The sequence below is a fragment of the Spinacia oleracea genome, chromosome 6 (assembly GCF_020520425.1).
Source record: "Spinacia oleracea cultivar Varoflay chromosome 6, BTI_SOV_V1, whole genome shotgun sequence".
Classification (NCBI taxonomy): Eukaryota; Viridiplantae; Streptophyta; class Magnoliopsida; order Caryophyllales; family Amaranthaceae; genus Spinacia; species Spinacia oleracea.
This window is the reverse complement of record NC_079492.1, coordinates 65,461,976-65,486,245: the sequence shown is the minus strand read 5'-3', so window position 1 is coordinate 65,486,245 and position 24,270 is coordinate 65,461,976. Positions and strand designations below refer to the sequence as shown.

The 24,270-nt window shown below is 39.6% G+C and overlaps 1 protein-coding gene across 19 annotated transcripts; it reads right to left on the bottom strand.

The window, feature by feature from the left end:
* Positions 1–510: 510 nt before the first annotated feature.
* Positions 511–24,266, bottom strand: LOC110775955 (protein WHAT'S THIS FACTOR 9, mitochondrial). Of its 19 annotated transcripts, none has more exons than XR_008924467.1 (11): positions 23,623–24,255; positions 22,066–22,516; positions 21,054–21,129; positions 18,875–19,443; positions 10,065–10,299; positions 5,558–9,987; positions 5,249–5,471; positions 4,740–5,144; positions 1,143–1,409; positions 1,013–1,048; positions 511–929 (listed from the first exon to the last, which is right to left on the bottom strand). XR_008924467.1 is itself a non-coding variant. In XM_056833605.1 (11 exons), exons 1-2 carry the CDS (start codon positions 24,027–24,029, stop codon positions 22,812–22,814), a joined length of 1,086 nt encoding a protein of 361 aa, XP_056689583.1. In that variant the 5' UTR covers positions 24,030–24,266; the 3' UTR covers positions 511–929; positions 1,013–1,048; positions 1,143–1,409; positions 4,740–5,144; positions 5,249–5,471; positions 5,558–9,987; positions 10,065–10,299; positions 18,875–19,443; positions 21,054–21,129; positions 22,066–22,811. The 19 variants fall into 19 exon arrangements, 17 of the variants coding, with proteins under 17 accessions (XP_056689583.1, XP_056689570.1, XP_056689576.1 ...); XM_056833605.1 differs by having other exon boundaries at positions 22,066–23,490; positions 23,623–24,266; XM_056833592.1 differs by adding an exon at positions 14,940–15,095 and having other exon boundaries at positions 22,066–24,265.
* Positions 24,267–24,270: the final 4 nt, after the last annotated feature.

The following is a 24,270-nucleotide window of genomic DNA, read 5'->3' as shown; positions in this document are numbered from 1 at the left end:
CTCCCTCCTTATTTTAAAAAATGACACAACCCTTAAACTTAAACTGGGCAGAAAGTAAAGACATGTGATATTGGTCTAATGTATAGATCCTAACGTTGTTGCTCTATTTGTTTGCAGACGGCGGGTTTCGAGATTACAATCTGCCCAAGTATAGAATTTACAGACATACATTGAACAGGGACACATCCGAGTCGGTACAGACTCTGTGACAGACCCAACCTTCCTTGTAACTAGGAATATGGAAGATTCATCCAAGATAAAGACGAAAGTAGTACAATATAACAACAAATTGGATGACTATCATCATCTTATGCAGTGAGCAAGAGTCAAGACGATAAATGGGAAATTAACATCGTTAAGTGATAAACGAGGAATTCATGGAAACTTATAATCGTACATTGACGTTTTTTGACAGGAAGACCAAAAGCTTACTGTCTAGACTTTGAATTATCTGGACATATACTTGGTGAAATGGTTCACACATGTTAGTTGCTTGATCTAGTTGGTAAAGAAAGAAAAAAGGTTTACTGATTGAGACTTGATTGATTGCAGGATGAAATATTAAAATGCAGGTTATTCAATTCACCAAAAAATGGACATTGTCATAATCTAAAAACCACTCAACACTTGAATTGTACATCGAGATTACAATCTGCCCAAGTATAGAATTTACATTTATATTTTATAGCCGCCTGCACAAACTAAACTCTTGACAGCACCAGATAACACATCAGCGAAGGCACGGGGCACCAATAACATCAAGATTACAATGTTGCATCATAAATTGTACAGTCTCTTCTGGTTCGGCTGCAACAGAGGCGAGCCATCTGGATCAACAGACGCTGAGAACAACTAGCAGGTGACGAGCCATCTGGATCATATAAAGCAAGAATTTGCTGTCAGAACTGAAAGATGCTCCAGTCCAGCATCTGTGTAGACATCACTAGAATGGTCAACAGGGCTACACTTACAAGAACAGGACTAAAGTATATAATAGGAAACAAGGCATTACATAGAGAGTCTCATTGTTCCTGATGCATTCCAGTCCCTGCATAAGCACCAAGTAGTCAAAGTTAGCTACATATATAATAAAGCCTTGATAAAGAAACCAAGCAAATTAAAATTCATCTATCAGAACATACCTGTAGCAGTTAAGATCGTTCTAAGAACATTAGATTTCCTTACTAGTGACGGTAAGACCACCCTTGGTAATGCTTATATTATCACTCTCATTAGCTTGCAAGGTCAGTGCCTCAACAATCAAAACAATGCCCTCCATAGCATCAACGTCTTGCTGTTTCAACAAGTAGACCTAACTTTAACAAGGCTTGTCTATTCTCCTGTATCTTACAGCAATACATCAGTAGATTGAGCTGCTCGTCGTTGGACTTCAGATCATCTCGTAAGCGCTGTATATTTAAACCAGCCAAAAAGTTAAACAACTGTAATTTCAAACCATACTTCTCGAGTCACTCAGAGGTTTTCACATGATAAGGTGAGAACAAGGCATTAATAGTGTGTTCACAATATGTCAAACAGACAGTTTACCAAGTGTGTCAGAAGAATCTATCAAGTTCTTATGTTCAATACAATACAAATCTTGCCTGGTTTTTTTTAGTAAAAAGGTGCAAGGACAAGTCCATTAGCAGCACATGGAATAAATAAAAATAAATAAGCACATCCGAGTATAAAAAGCCATATTAGCATACAAGTATAAAGGTTAGCACACCATCATTACCCCCATTGTTTCAAAGAGGCTTCCGTAAGAAGCGGGGTAAGGTGGGGTCGGGTGTAAGCTACCTTACCCCTACAATTGCAGAGAGGTTGTTTCCAATTGACCCAAAAACGATTATGGGACAACGGAAAGACCATCTTTTACTTCATGGAAAGGAAGCTTAGAGGTTTTAAGAGCCATTTTGATTTAGTCCATTACATCCCACAACCGAAAGAACAAATGAATCTTTGACTCCATCGGAAATGGACATAAAGGTTGACGTTTAAGAGGTTGACGCTTGAGTTTTTGAGTTCGTTTGAGGTGGATAGAAATGGTTATAGGGACATCACTGTTGTGTATTTTAGATTGATGAATCAAGATGTCCGTTTGAGTATTAGGGGTTTTGGTAGGATTTTTGGCCTATCAACTGAATCAAGATGTCCCCATTGTTTTCTTCAGGTTATTGGGTTTTACTATTTTTGGGAGGGATGAGCCCCAGAATGTTAAAGGTACAAAATTTCAGATTCTGGGTGGGTATGTGCTTGAGGGGGAGGAAAGATATACGATGAACTTGGCTCACCACATGGCTACACATTTCAAATCGGTGGCCATTAGTCCATATAAAACTCGCATCACTCTGGGTGGGTTGATCACCCACATTGCCATGGCCACTGTTAACTTTGTTGAGGCCAATTAGGTCCCGGTCTTGGGGAGTAACTTGCTTAACTTTAACGTACTTTGCTTCACTCCGCCGACTACAGGCGAGCACCAGTTGCTTCGCCCGGGTGCCATGTATTGGATGTTTGGGCGAGACAGGCTTTTCACCTTGCCTGACGACAGGGCCGCACCCGCTTTCAACCTGGCTAAGCACATTACATATATGTGGGTGAGCACATTGCTCCCATAGCCCAGCAGCAGGACCCTCCGCAGCCCGAGCCTGAGCCTCAGCAGTATGAGCCCGAGCCTCGTACTTACTTTCGTAGCGGGCGCAAGGAGAGAGTCGGGAGACAGCAGGGTAGCCCAAGTGTAGAGTTAAATAGTAGAACTTTGTCGCCCACTGCGAACTCCCTCTGAAGAATGTGACTATCGTGTCATCGCTTAGTTTTTTCCTTGTAGACACGGGCACTGTCATAGGTTTGCAATCTAAACTCATCTAACTCATTCAACTGTAGTAGCCGCTTCTCACCGGCTAGTCTAGCATCCATGTTGAGTTGTTTGATCGTCCAATAAGCCTTGTATTCATCTCTACCGGCAAATGACATGCCGTACACTAACCGATACGGGGAAGTACCAATAGATGTCTTGAAAGCGGTCATATATGCCACAGAGAGTATCATCAAGCTTGTCGCTCCGATCCTTCCTAGACTTCGCCACTACCTTCTCAAGTATATATTTGATCTCTCGGTTGGAGACCTCAATTTGCCCACTCATTTGAGGGTGGTAGGCTAGTCCGGTGCGGTGATATACCTCATATTTGCGCAGGAGCGTTTCTAAGTGCTTCTCATGGAAGTGTGAGCCTCCATCACTGATCAATGACTTCGGTACTCCAAATCTGGGAAAGATGATCTTTTTTAACATGGAGATGACTGCCTTAGCATTGTTAGTAGGTGAGGCAATGGCTTCCACCCACTTAGACACATAATATACAGCAACAAGGATATACAGATTACCCTTGGACGATGGGAATGGTCCCATGTAGTCTATCCCCCACATATCAAAAACCTCGACCTTGAGTATTCCATTTTGTGGCATCTTATGCCCCCTCGAGATAGTGTCGGCCCTCTGGCACGCATCACAAGCCATAATAAAAGCTTGTGCATCCTTGAACATCGTAGGCGAGTAAAACCCGCACTTACAGTTTAGCATGAGTTTTCAAGGGTCCATGGTGCCCTCCATATGACGAAGAATGAATTCTGTTAATTATACCATGTACCTCTCATTCCGGAATACACCGTTTATACAAACCATCTGCAGTGTGAGAACAGATGTGGATCATCCCAAAAGTAGAATCGAATATCGTGCAGGAACTTCTTTTGTTGATATGTAAGATCGACGAGTTCGCCCCACAATGTAGTTCGCATAGTATGCGAACCATGGTGACTGGCTGGCAAGTGCAAATAGGTGATCATCTGGAAATGAATCATCGATCGGTGTAGACACTTTACCATCATCATATCTCAGTCTAGATAGGTGGTCTGCAACCACATTCTCAGCCCCCTTTTGTCGCGGATCTCCAGATCAAACCCCTGTAGATGTAGTATCCATCGAATAAGCCTAGGTTTGGCTTCTTTCTTAGAGAGTAGATACTTAAGGGCCGCATGGTCAATGTGGATTATCACCTTGGACACAATCAGATAAGTGTGGAACTTGTCCAAGGCATAGACTATGGCTAGAATCTCCTTCTCAGTATTAACATAACTAACCTGAGCTTCATCTAAGGTCTTACTAGCATAGCAGATAGCATGCAAGACCTTTTCCTTTCTCTGCCCCAACTGCATAGTCACTTGCATCACACATTATCTCAAACGGGAGATCCTACTCGGGAAAACGGATGATAGGAGCCGAAATCAGTGCCTGTTTAATCCTGTCAAAAGCCTCAAAACAAGCATCAGTAAACACAAATGGGGCGTCCTTGAGGAGGAATTGGGTTAGTGGTTTAACAATTTTAGAAAAATCTTAGATAAAGCGACGATAAACCCCGCATGACCAAGAAAATTTCTAACACCCTGGAGGGGGCAATTGTTCAATCACTTGGACCTTACCTCGATCTACCTGGAGGGAGCGTGTAGAAGGAAATTGAGGATTGTTTATAACAGTGATATTTATTTATGAAAACCACAACAATTGGGCTTTAAGGCAAAAAGTGGATGAAAAGTAAAATAAACGAAAACAAAATCGACAATTTTAATACAATCTTGCAAAGCGGTGTTAATTTTCAGAATAAATTAATGCTTTAGTAGTTTCACAAGAAACTAGCAGCAGAGCATTAGTCGCAAACCCACTAACTGAAGGAGGAGGAGCTAACCTGGAGACGGTATGTCACAATCATTGGAGGACAATCCCTTGTTGAAGCAGTAGCACCAGCAGGTAGCATGGCCGCAGCAGCTACAGTAATTGAAGATTGAATATTCGCCTTCTTCCACACTTGCACATACACTTGCTCAACACTCAGATCTAGTGATATGATATTCCCAGCAACAAGCAATTCCATTCTATAATCATTTTCTACAAGTCCTACCATATCCAACTGATTGCAGATTTTATTTTTCTCATCACGCATTAAAAGACCAACCTCAGGACTGGAATAAAGAACTTTGGTCATGGAACCCCTGATAAATTCTTCCTGAGTGTGAGCCTTGTTAAGAATCACTAAGTACACAGACTCTGGTTTTGATGGACAAATTAAATTGCAAAGCTGCTCCAAGATAAACTGCATAAGATACATTTCAGGGGAAGACATTTCATCAGTAAGTTGATTACATGGGTTAAAGAAATAATGCTATGGGAGGTTTTAGGGAGGTGGATATTCCTTACCAAAGATGTTTGCCCTTTCTTCTCATCTCCGTGAATTTGCAAACCACAGATACAAGCATGTATGAACTTTCGCCTATTCTCCCTGCTTTCCTACTTAAGGCTGTCCAAGAGATCTTTCAACATACGATTGCAATCACTAATTAGCTTTGTCTTCTGTACCTCCAATCACCAAATAACAATCAGGGCTTCCAGAACTTCGGAGAACAAGTCGTCTCGCATAAATCTGACATGGAGAAAAAAAAACACTAAAGGATCAACAAAGCAAGTTATAAGAAAAATTTCAAAAGATTGTAAGTTTTTTTTAGCAACCTAGCTCTGGTGTTTGGTATCTCCAAAAATTTCCCAAGAAGCTCTATTAATTTGTGAAGTATAAACCCTTGTGAAATATCGATATGCAGGCTCCTCTCCAGAGATTCAATATGATTGACTTCTTGGGTAATCAACTTGCATATAGTACTTAACCATCCCCTGGCAGTAAGGAATAAGCGAGGATCTTCCGTCTCTATCATCCTGAAGAGCAAGTCAAAATATTCGACAGCATTTTCAGCAGCAGAGAGAGTCGAGGGCAACCATGCCATTAACAAGTTCAACAAGCGGTAACGTCTGGTTGAACTCTGAGCACAGAGCAGGTTAACCAACATACACATCTCTGATCTTATTGACTGCGAACAAGCACTTAATATAAGTCCTAAGACCCATGACCCCAGTTCAAATGATGACAAATTACTCCGAGAACAAGCACGGCGCGTCCATCTTAGCCCATACTTCAAAGCTAAGAAATCAAATCTTTGGGGTCTTGACTTGTGGCTGGCAGCTCTTGATGCCTGTGAAACTTTGCACTGTCTCCTGACAAAATCAAGACATGATGCTCCCCTTTCCCATTCTGAATAACTCAACAATTGAATGTCCTGAGTCTTTTGCGTACCATTCCAGTTTCTGTCCACCAACTCCGATGTAGACTTGCTCCCATCGAATCCAAGGTACCAGGAACATCTGAGCTACTATCATCTTTTGAAGGTTGAAGATGAGAAGATTTTCCAAACCGTTTCTTTTTCCAGCAAGTCAGGTTTAGGAGGCGTACATGCCTGAGATACAATACTCAGGCAAGAAAGAATCGCATGCTCTGATATGACTGGGTGATTCGAACCCACTTTTATTGAAGTGAATAGCAACTGAAAAACAACATGTAGCCTCGATTCCCAAAATTCATCAGTTGACGAACAAACCTCTGATAGCAACAGCATTTCTTCTCGGGTGGCCACGGCAATGTCCATGGATCTATGATGTTCAATGCAGTACAAGACTTTCTTCTGGATCAGATTATTCAATTGACTAACAGCATTCATACCACCCTCTGAAAAAGCACAAAGAACAGCTCTTGCTTGCGAGCGAGCTGACTTTGGACCTTGATGAATGTTATTCTCAAACAACTCTGTTAATATGCCAAACGCAACAAGCTGTTTCTTAGAATTGGGATGCTTCGAGAGGAGTTGTAATATCTCAAGGCACTGGACAACCAAAGTAGTAGCACGACCGTAGCAACTGCTAGGTGACCTGGAAACCACAAATCTCGAAGGTTCTGTAGTGTTAGCATAGTGTTTTTGGTGCAAATAATTCATCAGAGCTCACAGAATCAAAGGCTGCCTTGCACTTTTCGCCGTAGAGTACACCAAGAAGTGCGATTTTACGGTTGATCTTACAAGAAGGTCCAGGTAAGGAAACCATCTTCTGCTGGACAGAATCCTTTTGCTGTGAGTCTATGTCACTTTCACCAATACTGTATACTATCTTAAGTAATGGTTTTTTGAAGCCCAAAAGTTGTTGATACCTCCTATTAGCATTTTCTGATTCAGATTCTGTCGCTGCAAGTCTTCTCTTCATATCTTCATCATCTTACATGTTATCAAAAGTAAAGCTGGGTTTGGCCATGAAGTGGAACTCAAAACGGCCATATTTGCTGTAGCCACATTCATTACACAGAAATGAGTCTAAACTCTCATAATTGATATTACGACATTGTCTACATTGATATGCATTCTCATGGCAGTTGCTACATATACCGTGCCGATCGGTAACGGGTCGGCTGCATCTTGGGCATTGCAATGGCTCCATTGATGAAGCCTGAAGATTTTCGGAGAAGGAATCAAGTTCAATTATGAAATTGCAAGCAGTAATTGGAATAGGAAAATCTACTTTCAGCTCCGTCTGATTAGCTGCGAGGTGGCAGCTTTTGGCACGCTTCCACAAAGACCAATTATTTTTTAACTTCGATAAGTCGTCACAGGTCTATTATTGTAATACAAGTTCAAAATCTTCACAGGTTTGGACTTCTGAGCATCATGCACATTCATTTTAACAGATTGGATGGTGTAGCTTCCCGTACACTTCACTATTATACAGTTGTCTGTGAATTTAAGGCTCTCCAGCTTCATCCTGCTCTAGGGCACCTCAGGAGAGCTACAAGAAGCACAAGGCTCACTCTCAAGATAATATCCATCAAACTCCACAAGACCACTAAGTGTGTTGTATACACGGGAATTGGGATGATTAGCTAGCAATTCATTTTGTATATGAAGAGTGTCATAAAAACACTGGATGACCTCAGAAATCAAGCATTTAGCTGCTTTGAGCTCACATCAGGGACCTTGCCAAGCAACCATGTCAGCAATTCCACATACTCGGCAATGTTTGGTTCATACATTGGCAAACAATTCACTTTCTCCAACAGCACCCTCAACATATTCTCCTTAAACAACTGCTTCCCATGCTGCCAGATGCCATGAAGAACACACTTTGCTTCAGCGCGTACAGCACTTGAATTCCACTCCAGGAAGAAGCAATCAATGAACTGTCTCAGGACTTCACCATCTTTGTCAGTGAAGATGTTGACAGCCACTTCCATGTCCAAGCAGGATTTTTCGGAACCAGAATCCAGTCCATCATCTCCTTTCTTTTTCTTCTTCGAATCTTGCGACTGTGCAGAAGATTTATTTAAGCCAACTGCAGCATCCCCTGATTCTGCTTTCTGAGAAAAATTGCTCATATCCTTTCCGGAATAGAAAGCCATTTAAGCACCTGAATAACAGACTCCTCTCCAAGATAGAATATCCACTTCAACAAATGAGGCGAAACATCTGCATGCCGCAAACAATACTTTTGCCAGTTTCTAGGTCGTGCAGCAGCTACTTCAGCCATGGTGCACAAGCATTTGATTATTTTGACACTTCTCTCATACGGAGCAGGATTCTGAAACCCGCCAGTCTTGTTTACATGTTTGTGCAATCTCTTTAGTTCACCGGAGAACTGCCAGGAGTCACGAACACTGTAATAATGAGACTTGCTTCAACATAAATGCAGAAAGAGTCTTCTAGCATACCTTCTAATAAAAGTTGTCTGGGGATTATTTATATAATTGCAAAGAACATCATAATATCCTTCTAATTTCAAGTCTTTGCTGGAAGATATCTTATACACCTTCTCTGTTTTGTCATGCTTTTCAGGACAAACCAGACTGTAGACCAGACGAAAAATGTTCTCCAACAAGAGTCTATGGTAGTCAGCAAAAATGTCTACTCGGTGGGCTTTTGCATATGAATCAGAAAAGAACGGGGAAAAATTGCCTGCTGGTAGCTCCCTTCGAACACTTAAAAGAGCCCCGCACCCAGAACCAGGGTGTGAGTTAGATGAACTTTCATGATTACCAGCTGACGACTTGAAAACATGAACCAGCTGCTGCAAAATATCCATGAGATAATTTACAAAAGATTGTTGGCGAAGAATATTACAAGCTTTGAGCAGCTGTGAAGCAAAGTCGTTCTTGTCTTGGTTGCTTGAAGATACTGCAGCAGCAATTCAAGTAGACAATGGATTTGGAGTATAGCTTCTATCAAGTGCATCAGAAGAACCACCAGATTTTGGAACAGAGCCATCGCTCCCAGGCTGGTGCCAATTTCTTAGCATTAAGGTAAAGAGCATGAAGACTAGGATTGTAACTTCACCACATGAAGATCGGCTTCTGGCCACAAACGGTTTCTTAAGATTAATCTCATCAAGGAACCACTTTAATCAATTTCTCCAGATGTAAGCTATCAGGGTTCGGGTTATGTATAAATGGTCCACCAACAGCAGAAGACAGCCGATAGAAAAGTTGCATGACTGGAATAATTCTAACACCGGATGTTGTCTCCATCCAGCCTCTCAACTGTTCTAAGAGCTCAGAAAGAAGCAAGGAATTTACAGCTCGCTTTGATGCAGAGATCGAGACAGGTTCCAGAACCGAAGGTGAGAAATCCTCAAGCTCATTTGGTTCTAGCACATGGATAGATGGTGTGGAATTTGGCACATTTGTGTTTGATGAAGTTGGAAAAATTCTTGAATCACTTAACTCACCAGCTGGGAAATGAATTTCATTGCCTTCTCCTCCTTACGTCTCCGCTTCTATTGGGATTGCCGTCATTGGATGATCTCAGGAATGTGGTGGAGGAAGCCATCTAAATCTGAGCAAATGGTGCAATGCCACCTTCGCCTTAGTATAGGAACAGTGGAGCAACAATATTGTACTGAGGATGTAATAGAATCTTCTTCCATCATGACCTGTGCATTGCCTACAGATGCGGTCACTGCATCAGCATGAGCAGCTGCTGAAGTAGCATTGTCTACCGCATCATCGGTAGCCAACAAAGTTTGCTTTGGGAATGGAACCTGGAGCAATCTTGAAGATATCGCCAGGCTACTCATTGCTTGAAGAGAAATATGTGAGTATTTTGAGCTTAAAAATAGAGCCGAGATGACAAAAAGGAAAAAGAAAATCATTTACCTGCTTGCTGTCTGGACAGCCTCATTAGGGGAAAATAATAGTTTCTTTAACAGCAAAACTGCAGCTGAAACCGAATGTCCACGTGGATCCTTCCCATGTAATGCCAAACATTCTGCGTAACAGTAAATGAGTTCCACAGAAGATATAACAATATTTTTCATGGTTTGTGTGTCTGGCTGCTCTATCTCCAATATTCCTCACAAGACTTGCATAAGCCCATCTACAACTTGAGAACCTGCAATACGAAAACAAATTTTACACTACCAAAGAGCAGGCTGCTACTAAGCTTGAATACAGATAATTTTGTATGACCATGAAACACTTAATTCTCAATATCTCCAAGCTAAAGTAAAAAAGAGATGCACAATGAAAGTAGTGGTATTTAAAATAAATTTTGTGCCGTCAATAAACTAATCAGGCAGCAACTCGGTGAGGACCATGACCGTGAACTCAGTGAGCATATATTATTAATATATACACCCGCATCCCAGTAGAGAAGAAAATTCTTTAAATAGCAGCAGAAAGTTGTAGCAACTGTAATAAATACAACAAGGAGGATATTAATTACTATTTAACAAACTAATTTAACATTAACAAGAGCTGTATTAGAAACAAAAAGTGACTGAAGGGGAAAAGCTAGACAAAAAAGGCCAATTTGTAAAACTAATTTACTCCAGATTTTATGCGTCCAAGAAACAGAAAATAAGCTACACAGATTTGTAGAAATTAAGGAATTTTAAATATAGCCTATCACGATTTCTTGCCTTTGGCGGCCTCTAACCATCACATCAAAGAAACATAACTCTTATTGTTCATATAAGTAGAACTCCGCAGGTCTGATACACATCTCACTCCCCTGCAAAATTTTACAAGCATAGAGGAAAGTCAGCATCTAAATAATTCAGGGGTTGTTCAAATCAAGTGGCATAGTTTAAGTTACATTACACTTATGTGCTTAGACTTGGGAAATATAGCATGCTAGCTGGAGTTGCATACTTATATAATATAGTCCCTCTGTCCAATTGACAAGGTCATAAATCACACTATTTTAGAATGTACAGAGAAACTTGATACTCCTTGTCTCCTTTGACAGTCTATCCAAACACCAAACCGTAAACTGTAATCCTTTCAAATTAAATAACAAGAAACTACTCCCTTACATTTGATATGGGGGCGTCATTAGACCCAGAGGGAATTCAGAAAATATAAAATGGGTGTCCAAAATTTAAAATGACTTTAATTCCAAAATAAATTAAAAATTAAAAATTAACTAAATTTTACTCTGTTAAAAGCACCGGAATGTGAATGCCTTGACAAGTCAACCATGATCAAAACAACAATTTATATTAATCTAACGAATAAAATCAACACAAACATTTTATCCCAAAGGGTCAAACCAGGAATCATAAGCATAAAAAAACAAATTCACAAAAAAAAAAGTACCACAAAGGGCCATAAACTAGATATTATATGTGATGTGAGATAAAATAGCTGAACAACATGGTCCAATAAAAGCATGCCATGTGTCAGGCATAGTGCAGAATCAGCACTGTGACTTTCGCTTATTCTGCCACCGTTGCCTTATTCCCTTAGTTTTAAAAAGCCAAAGCGCACTGAAGCGCAAAAGGGCCCTGGAGCTTAAGCGCAAAGCGCAAAGTGAAAGCGCACGCTTTTCGTAGGCGAAGCGCACCCACAAAGAAATAATAAAATTTCAAAAGTTCAGAAAATATGGAAAGAAAAGATGAAAAAAAAAAGAGAAATCAAAACTGTGAAAGAAAAATTCAGAATCCGACGGGAGAAATCCGGCGAGAAGGATAGAGAAATCCGGCTAAGGGAGAAAATTGCACTAGGGTTTTCAAAAACTTCCCAAATATTCGCTTTTCAAAAAAAAGAAATCACGTGATACTTTAAAAAAGAAGATTAGAGTCACGTGGCTTTATTTTTTATAAAAATGAAGGGTCTAATGTGCCCAGACTACAAGAAGCGCAAAAGCCCTAGGAAGCGCAGAAGCACCGAAGCGCTAGGAAGCGCGCGCTTCTTGTATGTCGCTAGGCTTCGGCTGGCAGAAGCGTTTTGCTGTGAGCTTCTGAGCTTCCGAGCTTTAAGCGCAAAAAAGCGCGCTTTTTAAAACTAAGCTTATTCCTAGTTTGCTTTCCTAAAGCCATCGAATAGTACCCGTCAAATTCGACCCCTGATGGGACACTTGTCATTCCCAAGATGACTAGCCAATCATCGGCCTTCCCCATTAGGATATCCCTAGAATGGAAGCTCTATAAATACCCCCGCTTTTCAAGGAAAAGGGGTTCGATTTTGATACATTGATAACATCACTATTCATGAATTGATTTTGTTCTCCCTTCTGTCTAAACAATTTCTCTACTCCAAAACTTAATACTCCCTCTGTCCCAAATAATTTTTACACTTTCTATTTTTATTTATCGCAGATTAGTTTTTACACTTCTATTTTGGAAAGACCCCAAAATTATTTTAATGCATCTCTCTTCCCACCTATGAAACACGGGTACCCCTCCCAGGCACCGTTTTCCGTACCGGGTACGGATACGGGACGGATTCGTCTTGGATTCGTACCCAAAACGAATCTGGGAAGGTGGGTACGGCGGCAAGAATTGGGTACGGGTGGTATGCAAACGAGTACGCGATGGATACGTTTTTGGAGCTTGAGAAACGTACCCAATCAATTTATGAAATTTTAATGGGGCAAAATCAGATCCAAGGGTTTTTGGAGAATTTCAAATTCTCTCACTTGAACTGAAAACTCCTTCAAAGTTCTTCATTGTTCCTTGTCGCCGATCTTCTCGCCGATCGTCGTCGGCAGCCATTCCAAGTGCTCGGCAGTCAGTCCAGTCATGCTCGAATTTTTCTTTGCTCGGTTTCTTGTCCGATTTACTTTTTTTAGTTGAAGGAGAAGGTGAAAAGTAACGGTTGTAGAGCATGAGTCATTATTCATTAATAGTTGTACAACATATTTATTTATTTTTCTATTTATTTTTTTAGTAAAGTTGTACTTGTAGTGCTGCAACCTTCTATTCTCTCTAATAGTCCAGTCCACCTAATATATTTCTTTTTTCTTTTTCTGTTTTCTTTTTGACCCTCTATATATTTTAATATTCTAAGAAGGTGCAAAACTTATTATCTAATTTTAATGTTTTTTATGCAAAAATTATATGGAGATTTATATGTTGAAAAATATTTAAGGCAGTATTATTTATTAAATGCATTATATTTATTTACTTTGTTTTTTGCCAAATTCAAGCCGTACCCGTTTTCGGAAATTTTAATTTTTCCGTTTTCCGTCCCCGTACCCGTATCCGTCCCCGTATCCGTATTCGTGCTACCTAGCTTCCCACTACCAAAAGGTTAGGTCTCACACTTCTCACATTCAATTAAAAATATACTCCACTAGCTTCTAGCATATCTACTTTTCAATAAAATAACCCCACTATCTCATGTTACGTCTATTTTTTTAAATAAAATAATATTTAATAACCAAACAACTTATCTCCTAAAACTATGTGAGGAGAAGTGTAAAAACTAATCTGTGAGGAGGGAGTACTTATTTAAGCATCGGAGAGAATATTTCGAAAGAAATATTCTTGTTTTCTAGGTGACGCGTTGGACCGTGCACTCCGTGGAAGCAAATACCTCCTCTTCAGAAAAACCCGGAAAACTCCCACAACATTTGGCGCAGTTTGTGCAAAGGTACGGTACTGTGGCAGAAACTCAGCAGCCCAACTACATGACCCCAAGTTGAGATCGACCACGACATCTCAACCGAAGATCAGACGACATCGTGAAGACTTAGATCAAGGCCCTCGTCTGAATAACGTTGACGGGCAACCACACCCTAATCATGACCCGATCCTAGCATAGATCACTTTGGGTCGACCTGGATCTGATAAGGTGGGTTATTCGCATTTTCATTAGACGATTCATTATGAGGACCAGCAGGCTTTGTCCCACCGCTTCTTCCATCTAAAAATTCATCAAAAGGGACGGCTTCTTGGTGTGCGCTTGGACCTTCTTCCAACAGAACATCACTTAGTTCACCAACAAACACCCTTATGGATCTCCCTCCATCCGACAAAGGGTTAACTCGTCAGACAAAGGATCTCCCTCCCTAGCATAGATCACTTTGGGTCGACCTGGATCTGATAAGGTGGGTTATTCGCATTTTCATTAGACGATTCATTATGAGGACCAGCAGGCTTTGTCCCACCGCTTCTTCCTTCTAAAAATTCACCAAAAGGGACGGCTTCTTGGTGTGCGCTTGGACCTTCTTCCAACAGAACATCAATTAGTTCACCAACAAACACCCTTATGGATCTCCCTCCATCCGACAAAGGGTCAACTCGTCAGACAAAGGATCTCCCTCCCTAGCATAGATCACTTTGGGTCGACCTGGATCTGATAAGGTGGGTTATTCGCATTTTCATTAGACGATTCATTATGAGGACCAGCAGGCTTTGTCCCACCGCTTCTTCCATCTAAAAATTCATCAAAAGGGACGGCTTCTTGGTGTGCGCTTGGACCTTCTTCCAACAGAACATCACTTAGTTCACCAACAAACACCCTTATGGATCTCCCTCCATCAGACAAAGGGTCAACTCGTCCTTTAAGTCTTAGACCAACGATATTAGCTGACTTTTGTATCCTCGCTATCATATACTGCATAAGATACACAATAGGATGTCTGACTAGCACGTTGAGATGTCCCGACTCTTTGCCCCAATAAAGACGTGACGTCGAGTTATGTGGCAACATCAGGAGAAACCACATTAGACGCTGCCAAAGAGGCGGCAAGAACGCGAAATAAAAAATAAAAAATAAACAAGCAAATCAAAGAAAACAAATTACCTTAAAAAATAGCGATGACGGTTGGCGTATTCAACTAAGGGTGATGAAGGTTTGAATGCACCGGGCAGCGGAAGTTGAGTTGAAACTCTCGGCCTCTTCCAAGCACAAAAATCCCAGAAAATCTCGTTGTCTCTGACTTCTCTTTGCTTTCTCTCTCTAAGTAGTAAGGAATGAAAAATCACAAACTTCTCTTTGCTTTCTCTCTTACAAGCACAAAAATCCCAAAATATCTCGTTGTCTCTGACTTCTCTTTGCTTTCTCTCTCTAAGTAGTAAGGAATGGAAAATCACAAACGTAAGAAATGGTAAACTTTTCAGCCCTTATATGGAGGCGCAAAATTAGAATTGGAAGGGTTGACCACGTGTCTTCTTTTCTATGGTGCGCATGAATCTCCCTCCCGAAGTTGAACCGTCAAGCAAAACACTAGCAAAAGATTTTCCGCTATTGCCCTCCTTGATGGGCAAATGATGTGTGATAAATAGTTGGACAATTGTCAAATAAAAGGCATGGCACGTGTCAAGCATAGCGTACACTCATTCACTTATTCTGCCAACGTGGCCTTATTCCTAGTTGTTTTCCTAAAGCAATCGAATAGTCCACATCAAATTAGCCCAAGGCCCAACAAATGTTACTTATTGTCAAATGACGTGACACTCGTCATTCCCAGGATGACTAGCCAATCATAGGCTTTCCCCATTAGGGTTTCCTCTAGGATGGAGGCTATATAAATACCCTACTTTCCGAGGAAAAGGAGTTGGATTTTTTATACTCCGTACATTAATAATGTCACTATTTCATGAATTGATTGATTGATTGCTCTCCCTTCACTTTAAACATTTTCTCTCTCAAAAAATTAATACTTACATAAGCATCAGAGGAAGGAACATAGTTATTTTGTAAGTGACTCGTTAGAACCGAATACCTCTTCATCAGCAGAAAATATACAATTAAATCAAGTATTTAAATAAATTTAACCACTTAATAACTCAAACACTAAAAAGTTTATTCAATTCTATATTCGAATTCACTCAAGTTTCTATTTATAAAATACAAAAAACCTAATACTAAGATTAGAATCAAAATTAATTCATTTATACTTGAATGGTAAGACTCAAGAGGCAAGCATATTGTTGAATAGTGACACTCAAGATCGACGAGAAGTTTCCGGTGACGTAGCCCGGAGTGGCAGTGTGTAAGGGGGGCGGCAAAGGATCCGAGAAGAGCATGTTTCAAAGAGAGGGAGAAATGAGATTTTTCTTTATTTTTTGTCTTTTTTTATTATTTCCACTATTAAGTTAGAAATGCTTCCACTTTCTCTTGCTCCCAATATTTTATTTTAAATAGCCTTTTTTCATTACTTTTACTTTCTCTCTCTCCAAATGGGGACCATAAATATAGTATTCCTTCTGTTCTTAAATGTTTGCCCTCTCTTTCCTTATATGTCCCACATTAATCCACATTATACCCTTATATCACAATTGTAATTTCCATTTCGTCTCAAGTAAATATCCAAGTAGTCCACTTGTTTTCTGATTAAATTCCAACTCCACCTACCCACATTTAATTGTTCAAACCCCTTAATTATTTCTCTCTTCTACCCACATGGGTTAGATTCCTTTGAGATTCATGTGACAAGTGTCTTTATAATGGATTATCCTAGATTCCAAAATGGACTAACAATATGAAAATAGAGGGAGTATATATTTTTCCACCCTAAGAGCATGTACATTGGTTGGCTCTTCAAAAGAGCTCTTGCAGGACTCTCCCCTCTCTCTCTACCACTATCTCTCTACAAGACACACTCAAGAATTCATTCTTAAAAACACCCAACATTGGTTGGTTACTCAAATGAGCTCTCCATTATCATTTTTACCATTTGGTGGTCCACAATTAATTGTGTTTTTAACCAAAGTTACTATCCAATTTTCAAAGTTACTCCTCACTTTTCAACAAGAATAAACTCTTGAAGGGCTCTTGACATTGTGTAAAAACTAGCCCGAGTTAACAAGGTTTTGGAGGCTGGCGATACGAGATATCCCGAGTTGTAAAGGTGTTTTTAAAAACGGCGAGATCTCGGCCGGTTCAACCGATCCAAACGAATTTTGTCCGCATTAAACGTTATAAACCTCACATCTACTCGGTTTTCAGCCGAATTCCCCATGTTTTCGTCAAAAGAAAGGGAAAAAGAAAAGAAATGGAGAAACTCCATTGAAATAGAGTAGAGAACTCCATTTTCAAATCTAAAACAAGAGAGGAGAGAGAAGGTAGATAAAGGAATTCATTTTAATTATGTCACGTGTACGGTTTAGGGGAGGGGGACTAGGGTAGGTAGTGAATGGGGCTGACATGAGGCTTCTTTTTAAATTTCAAATTCCTACGCGACACGGTCCGCGACTAACGCATCATTTCCGTTACCGAGACTCCGCGACCGATCCCGCGACCGTGACCTATACCGCATTTTTTATCTATGGCTCTTGGGCAAGAGCTACCTTGAAGTAGCTCTCCATGAAGAACTACTCAAGAGCCCCTCAAGAACCCCTTAAGAACCCCAATGTTGGCCAAGAGATAGTTCTTGTTGGAGAGCTACTTGGAGAGCCACTCCAAGAGCCCCAATGTACATGCTCTAAGTGGGCTACATTCTTCCTGATTATTTTTAAAAATAATGGGGTCCATGTGGACCCCTTGAGGTCTACATGGGTCTGCCCCTGATTTAGACTTGGTTATCGAACAGAGTAGCCTAATGGCTATATGGTTAGGGTCAAGTTAAAGTGGTTTATATTGGACATGGCTCTTACTTAACAAGGTCTTTATTTAACAAGGTCTTTATTGGGTCAAACTAATAGCCTAATAATTTTGGAAATTAAAATAGTTATGATATACTCTCTCTATATCATTATGTTCTTCCTATTTAGAATCTTACAACAATTTAGAATTTGTTGGAATCTACTAATTCATTCCTAATATATATGAAAAACATTGTCATGTGGACCTATAAAAGAAGAGAGGACGTAATAGTTTCAATTGGATTTTCTAATATGCCCTAATTACGTGATGGGTGAAGATAGAAATTACAGAGGCTAAATGGTTATTTTGTAACTAATGTCATATCTTATTTATGAGAGGTTGAGAGTTAGCCAATGTGATGACAACTAGTTCCAGATGGGTGGAACATATAACTTGTCACCACTCGTTTGTTTTGTTAATGAAGCTGTAAGTTGATCTTTAAACTTCAATTCAAAAGCAACGACAGAACAACCAATAGAGGAAGAGATGCCCAAAGTCATACCTAGTGATACCCGGAACACGGAACGTTGCCCTGTTCCGCGTCCCGGGTTCGCTCGTCCCGGGTTCGTTGCGGATCTCGTACCGGTTCGTCGAAGGCGGCGTACCCGTTATATGGTAGGGTTGATTTAGTTTTTGGTGTTCCCTGTAGGTAGAAATTTGAAGCTTTATTTTTTGTTAATGGTGGTGGTGTTGAAGAAAACGTTGGAGGCCCATTGAAGAAGATGAAGGAGACGTTTCTTCTTTCTATGTTATTTATTTTATTATATTTTTTGGCAAAAGATTCTGCATTTATTGTAATGAGTTACAGTTGTTAGATTGCACAGATAATGATAGTTGTGGCCCCTTCATATTTACTTCTTTATATATTAGAGTGTTTAGACTTTAGACTTTAAAGGAGACTTCATCTTTATGACAGTGGACCCTTCCCCTTTTATCATTCTTTTATTATTTTTATTCTCTTTTATTTATTATTATAGTTGCGTGCAACTAGCTTTTACTTAATTTTCTGTAATTTTGTATTATAAAATTAAAAAAAAAAAAAAAATAACAAATTAACACAACGTTCCGGGAACTTTGAATGGAGAGTTCCGCATTCCCGTTCCCGTACCACGTTCCCAAACGTCCCGCGTTCCATGTAACATTGCTCATACCTTCTCAGCAAAAAGTTCCTCTAGAACTCGATTAATCTGCTTGTCTTCAGCGACCATTGCCAATGCCATACTGACTAACTCATTTGACAGCACATAATCACTTATTCTTGAAACTGATGGGTGGAATAAGTGATTATGAGAGGTTGAGAGTTAGCCAATGTGATGACTAGTTCCAGATGGGTGGAACATATAACTTGTCACCACTCGTTTGTTTTGTTAATGAAGCTGTAAGTTGATCTTTAAACTTCAATTCAAAAGCAACCACAGAACAACCAATAGAGGAAGAGATGCCCAAAGTCATACCTTCTCAGCAAAAAGTTCCTCTAGAACTCGATTAATCTGCTTGTCTTCAGCGACCATTGCCAATGCCATACTGACTAACTCATTTGATAGCACATAATCACTTATTCTTGAAACTGATACCAGGTTTCTGGTCCTTAAATCCAGGACTTCACTGAAATTATAGATCGGTCTGAAGCTTTCTGCATTTCACGTATCCATGAACTGTGACCAAACCCTGGATGCCGTAAGATGGATGACTTTGTATCTTTGCAAGGAAAACGCTTCGACTGCAATGAGAATAAAAGAACCAAACAAAAAAATAAAATATATATCTCATCTTTCCGACCAAAGGATTGTTAGGCTCCGTTTGTTTCAACAGAAAATAATTTCATAGGAAAATGATTTTCCATGGAAAACGATTTTCAAGGGAAAATATTAAGGAAAAGTAGTTTTCCTTTGTTTGTTTCTTTATAAGAAAAATTATAAAGAAAAAGAACATAGAAGTGTGGAAATGAGAGGAGAGAAAAGGAAATATAATAGATTAGAGTGGAAAATGTGGCATTCCTTCTTTTCAAAAGGAAAGTTGGTTTTCCCCTAGAGAAAGTTGTTTTCCAGCTTTGGGAAAATTATTTTCCACCCTTAACAAACAAACAAAGGAAAATGGGAAAATCATTTTACGGAAAGGTGTTTTCCATCAAAACAAACGGAGCCTTAATCTATTATGAGCATAAAAAGCCATGTAGTGATCAAAAGCTAGTATCTACGAAAACTTGAAACAACATTCTGTTAAGGCCAATCAGCAATCACACGTTCACCCATAAGAAATGTATAATAATCATCTCTGTATATAAGAAGTTAAGAGGAACACAGACGGAGGTCAAAATTACAGGCAATTGACATTATATGGAGTAGCAAATAAGCCAACTAGATTATAGTTTTTGATGCCTTAGAATACTAAGGAAGACAATAAGTTACTGGAATCAAACAGATTCCTAACATTTTAAAATGTTAAGACTGCTTGGTTTTACTGCTATTAAACTCATACATATATTAAGGACTTCCTTTAAAAACAAAAAACTGAACCGAGAGCACTGAAACAAATTGAGTAGTTACAGGATTTGTGTTTTATAGACCCACTAGAAATAAATATAAACTCATGAAACGCCCAGTGAAGTGCGCAAGACTGCAAAGAGGTCCTGCATTTAAAAGATTATTAAAAGTGTGTTAAATATGGGCTTGGGCCGCACCCATTAGAAGGGGAGTGAGTTCACTTCATATACCAAAGAAGGTTCCACCTTAAAACCATATGTCAACAAGGGGGGTAGTGGACACCTCTCTTCTTTTTCATGGAGCCAGATCTTAACAAAGCGTAAGCCCCAAAATTCCAGTTCAATCGTCTACCCACATAACATAGAAATGTTCTTCATGAACCCCCCCTTCCTGGCTAAACCTTGGGTATTTTTTCGTTAATTAACTTAAAAGGAATGTAATGAAACTCCCATCTTTTCTTTCGGTAATTAGTTCAAGCTCTCGGTGGGTGACAGAAAGTCCAGTGTTTTTCTCCAAGTGAATCACTCTATATTTATCCTCTTAGAAGTTGAAAGTTTCTCTAAACATCTCACTGATATACGCTTGTATTTTAGCACCACATTGGCTCATTATCAGTATATTGAACCAGATTTCACCGAGACTTGGATCTACCAACATTTTATCTAAAGCAATGGTTTTCTTAAAATTTAAAAATATCTTTTAACAGCTCAGTTACGTACGCTTTCTTTTTAACACCAAAGTGGCTCATTTTCATTAAACCAGATTTTCACCAAGACCTTTGGAAGTATAGGACCAACATTTTGTATGAGCAAAGGTTTTCTTTCCAATGAAATAGAAAACGACTTACTTGAATATCTCTTATAAGGAGCAATGTGGCTAGACACCTTGAATCTGAATGTACAACTGAATCCTCCAAAGATCATCTGCAAGAATCAGTATATGCTGGCTTAGAGTTAGTATTCAATTATTGGGTAACAAAATCAACAGATGTAGCAAATAAAATTACCAAGCAGTGATGTGTTTAGTGTTTACACTCGGTTCCTAAAAGAGTGTGGACACACATTTTTCTTGTCCAAATTTGATCTTTATCTTATGAAAGACATGAATTTATTCATCATGTGAAACCTATATAGTTTGATATTAAACTACTTTCACACTATTCTTTTCAATTAGCTTTACTAAAATGTCTTATAAAATAAATGGTCAAAATTTGATACGGAAAACCAGGATGAACACGTTCCAGGGACAGGGGGGGTTTAAAAATTATCTTTTGAACTGGTAAGCACCAGTGTACTATAGTTGATCAACATTTGGTGACAGTTTGTCTATACGTCGATGATTTCTGCTGAATTCTGTTTCACTCTTCCTATTTGACATTTTCTGACTTCTGACCTTGTATGTGCATATATCTGAATTTTGAACCCATAATAGATTTGTTTATTTGAAGTAATTTCTCTAGTGACAATTTGTCATGGGCCGATAGCTTCTAGGATGGAAGAGCACAGCAAGTCCCATATAAGACAACTCCCATGCATGTGTGTGTGCTTCTACTAACACACATAATTTGGTGTTGGTTGGTGTCATTGCGTGTGCGTTCCTCTTAGTAGTGTTTTATGCATGTTTCTTATGTGGGGTAGGCGAACCTAAATCTAACCTCCGTGATTAAGGTTACGGAGATTTAGGCACCACACGGCATAATAATTTCTTCAAATCCATGCTTGTGAAAGAAGCCAACTATCTTCCCATACTACTTAGAGATTCATGAGATGAGATAAGAAAATCTTAATGTTGGGCTACCTATAATCTATAAATTCAGACCTGGCCCTTTTCTTGGTTAGCTGGTTTAACCTTTGCCTTACCTTGACCTTGACCTTGACCTTGACCTTGACCTTGACTTTGCTACTATGATCCTCGCCTAAGCTCATCCTCAATGTGCTTAGTTCTTCCAGGAACCACTCGATTTTTAGCAATGTGAATTGCAACTTGAATGCCCCAATGCAAGGTGAAAAGTTTAGATCCAGTAATCTCGTGCTCTTCAGGCATTTTAACAACAAAGTTTCCTAAGAGGCTTCTGTCATTGTTGTAGTTGATATAAATAATGCAAACCATCCTGATTCTTGATAAAAAAAGATATCTCAGTGCTTGTAACATGCTCACCTTTTGATAGCTGCCCAAGTGCACAACTCAGAAGCAAATACTACTAACAGAGATATCTTGAACAATGTTATCAACTTGTACAACGCTTGATTAATCAATCAATTAGCTTATTATTCTTGGTATTCTTTTAGCACCCTCATTGATATGATCATCCTGCACAATTAGCAGATGCACATTGGTCATGGCTCTCTCCATTCGCTCTCTACCACTCTCTCTCTAAATAAGTGAATAGCTGTCCAAGAAAAGCAACTCAAGAGCCACAAATGTTGGCCAAGAGCTAGTTCTTTTTGAAAAAGTCTTGGAAAGTCACTCTAAAATGTACATGCTTTTATATGTGCATATAGTCTTTTTGCAACATTTCATTATCAAACAAAATCTGCTGCAGGCCTAAACATTGTCTTATATAATCACCGATACCCAAAATTCCAACCATACTTATGTTGTTTTCTTATTCTTCAGAAACACATTTCACGCCTTCGTCAGAATAGGATGTACTCATCTTCAAGCTGTAACCAGGATTTAATGCTTTCACCAGTTTCCTTCTTCCTTTCCTAGACTTGTTCATAAGATAAATATACCGGTGCCGCATACCAACCAAAGGATGATTTTCTAACAAACGATCTTTCACAAACGCTTCTCTAAGAATCACTGTCTGTGTCTTATTCTTATTCGAAACATAAAATATCCCCGGATGATGAACAATTGCCTTCTTAAACCTCAACCCAAAACCCAAATAATCCCCCAATCTCAAGATATTCCTCATTTCCGTCTTTTTCGAAACCAAAAGACTCAAAATCTCATGGATCACAGCCACAGTCCATTTCTCAGCCTGATCGCTTCGAGGCGCTATATGAAACGCATCCTCATAAGGTGAAATGTAAGGCAAACATTGCCACGCATCAATCCAATCCTTGACCTTTTTCTGCAAATCAAACCCTGGTGAAAATTTCATCGGAAATTTTACAATCTTCCCCTCTCTACACTCCAAATAATCCCCAAATTCCTTGTTCAAAATCGCTGGCACACCCAATTCCTTCCTGCACTTAATCAACTCCAATCCAACCTCAAAATCCACACAATTATCAACACCCACATCACCAATTTTACTAGGATTCAACTTACACAACCTAAAATACTCAGGAAAATACGAAACGAAATCAAGAAGATAATTATCAGGCAAGCCAAGATCAAATTTCAAATCATCAAGAATACTAACAGGAATCCTACAACTTCTAGCAATCATTAACAATCTGACTAACCTATAAACCGCAGATTCTTTCTGCGAACTAGAATCATGAATCTCTTGTTCTTCCCTGTGAAGAGTGATAAACTGAGGGGTGAGCTTGACAAGGGGAGGAGAGAGAGTGAAGAGAGAAGGGTATCTTTGGAAGAAGTAGAGGGAAGTTGTGTTTGAAGGGAAGTTTAAGTGAGGTTTATGGAGGGAAGCGACGGAAATGGGGAGAGAGAGAGAAGAAGAAGAGAGGATAAGGTTTTTGAGAGAGCAACAATGGCGGAGGTTTATTTCACGAGAGACTGTAAAATCGAGGAAAGGGTCGCGCATCCATTTGATTCTGGCGTCGATGAAGGTTCGCTGAAGTGTGAAACGTGTGAGGAGGTTTGATTGTTTGATGATGATGGTAGAACAGAGAGAGTTGGAGAAGAACATTATTGGGGTTTTGGGGTTTTGAAAATTGTCACTTGTTTTCGTCTTTTTCGCTCACAAAATAGAAGCAATTTATGCGGAAGAACTTATACATGAACAAATTAATGGCGAGGAAAAAGACGAGGAGGTTGAATGGAGTGTTGACGGTGAGGAGGAAGAGACGAAGTGGCTATGTGTGTTGTTGCGGAAGAGACGAAGTGGAAGAAACTATGGACGAGGAGGAGGTTGAATGGAGCATATTTTG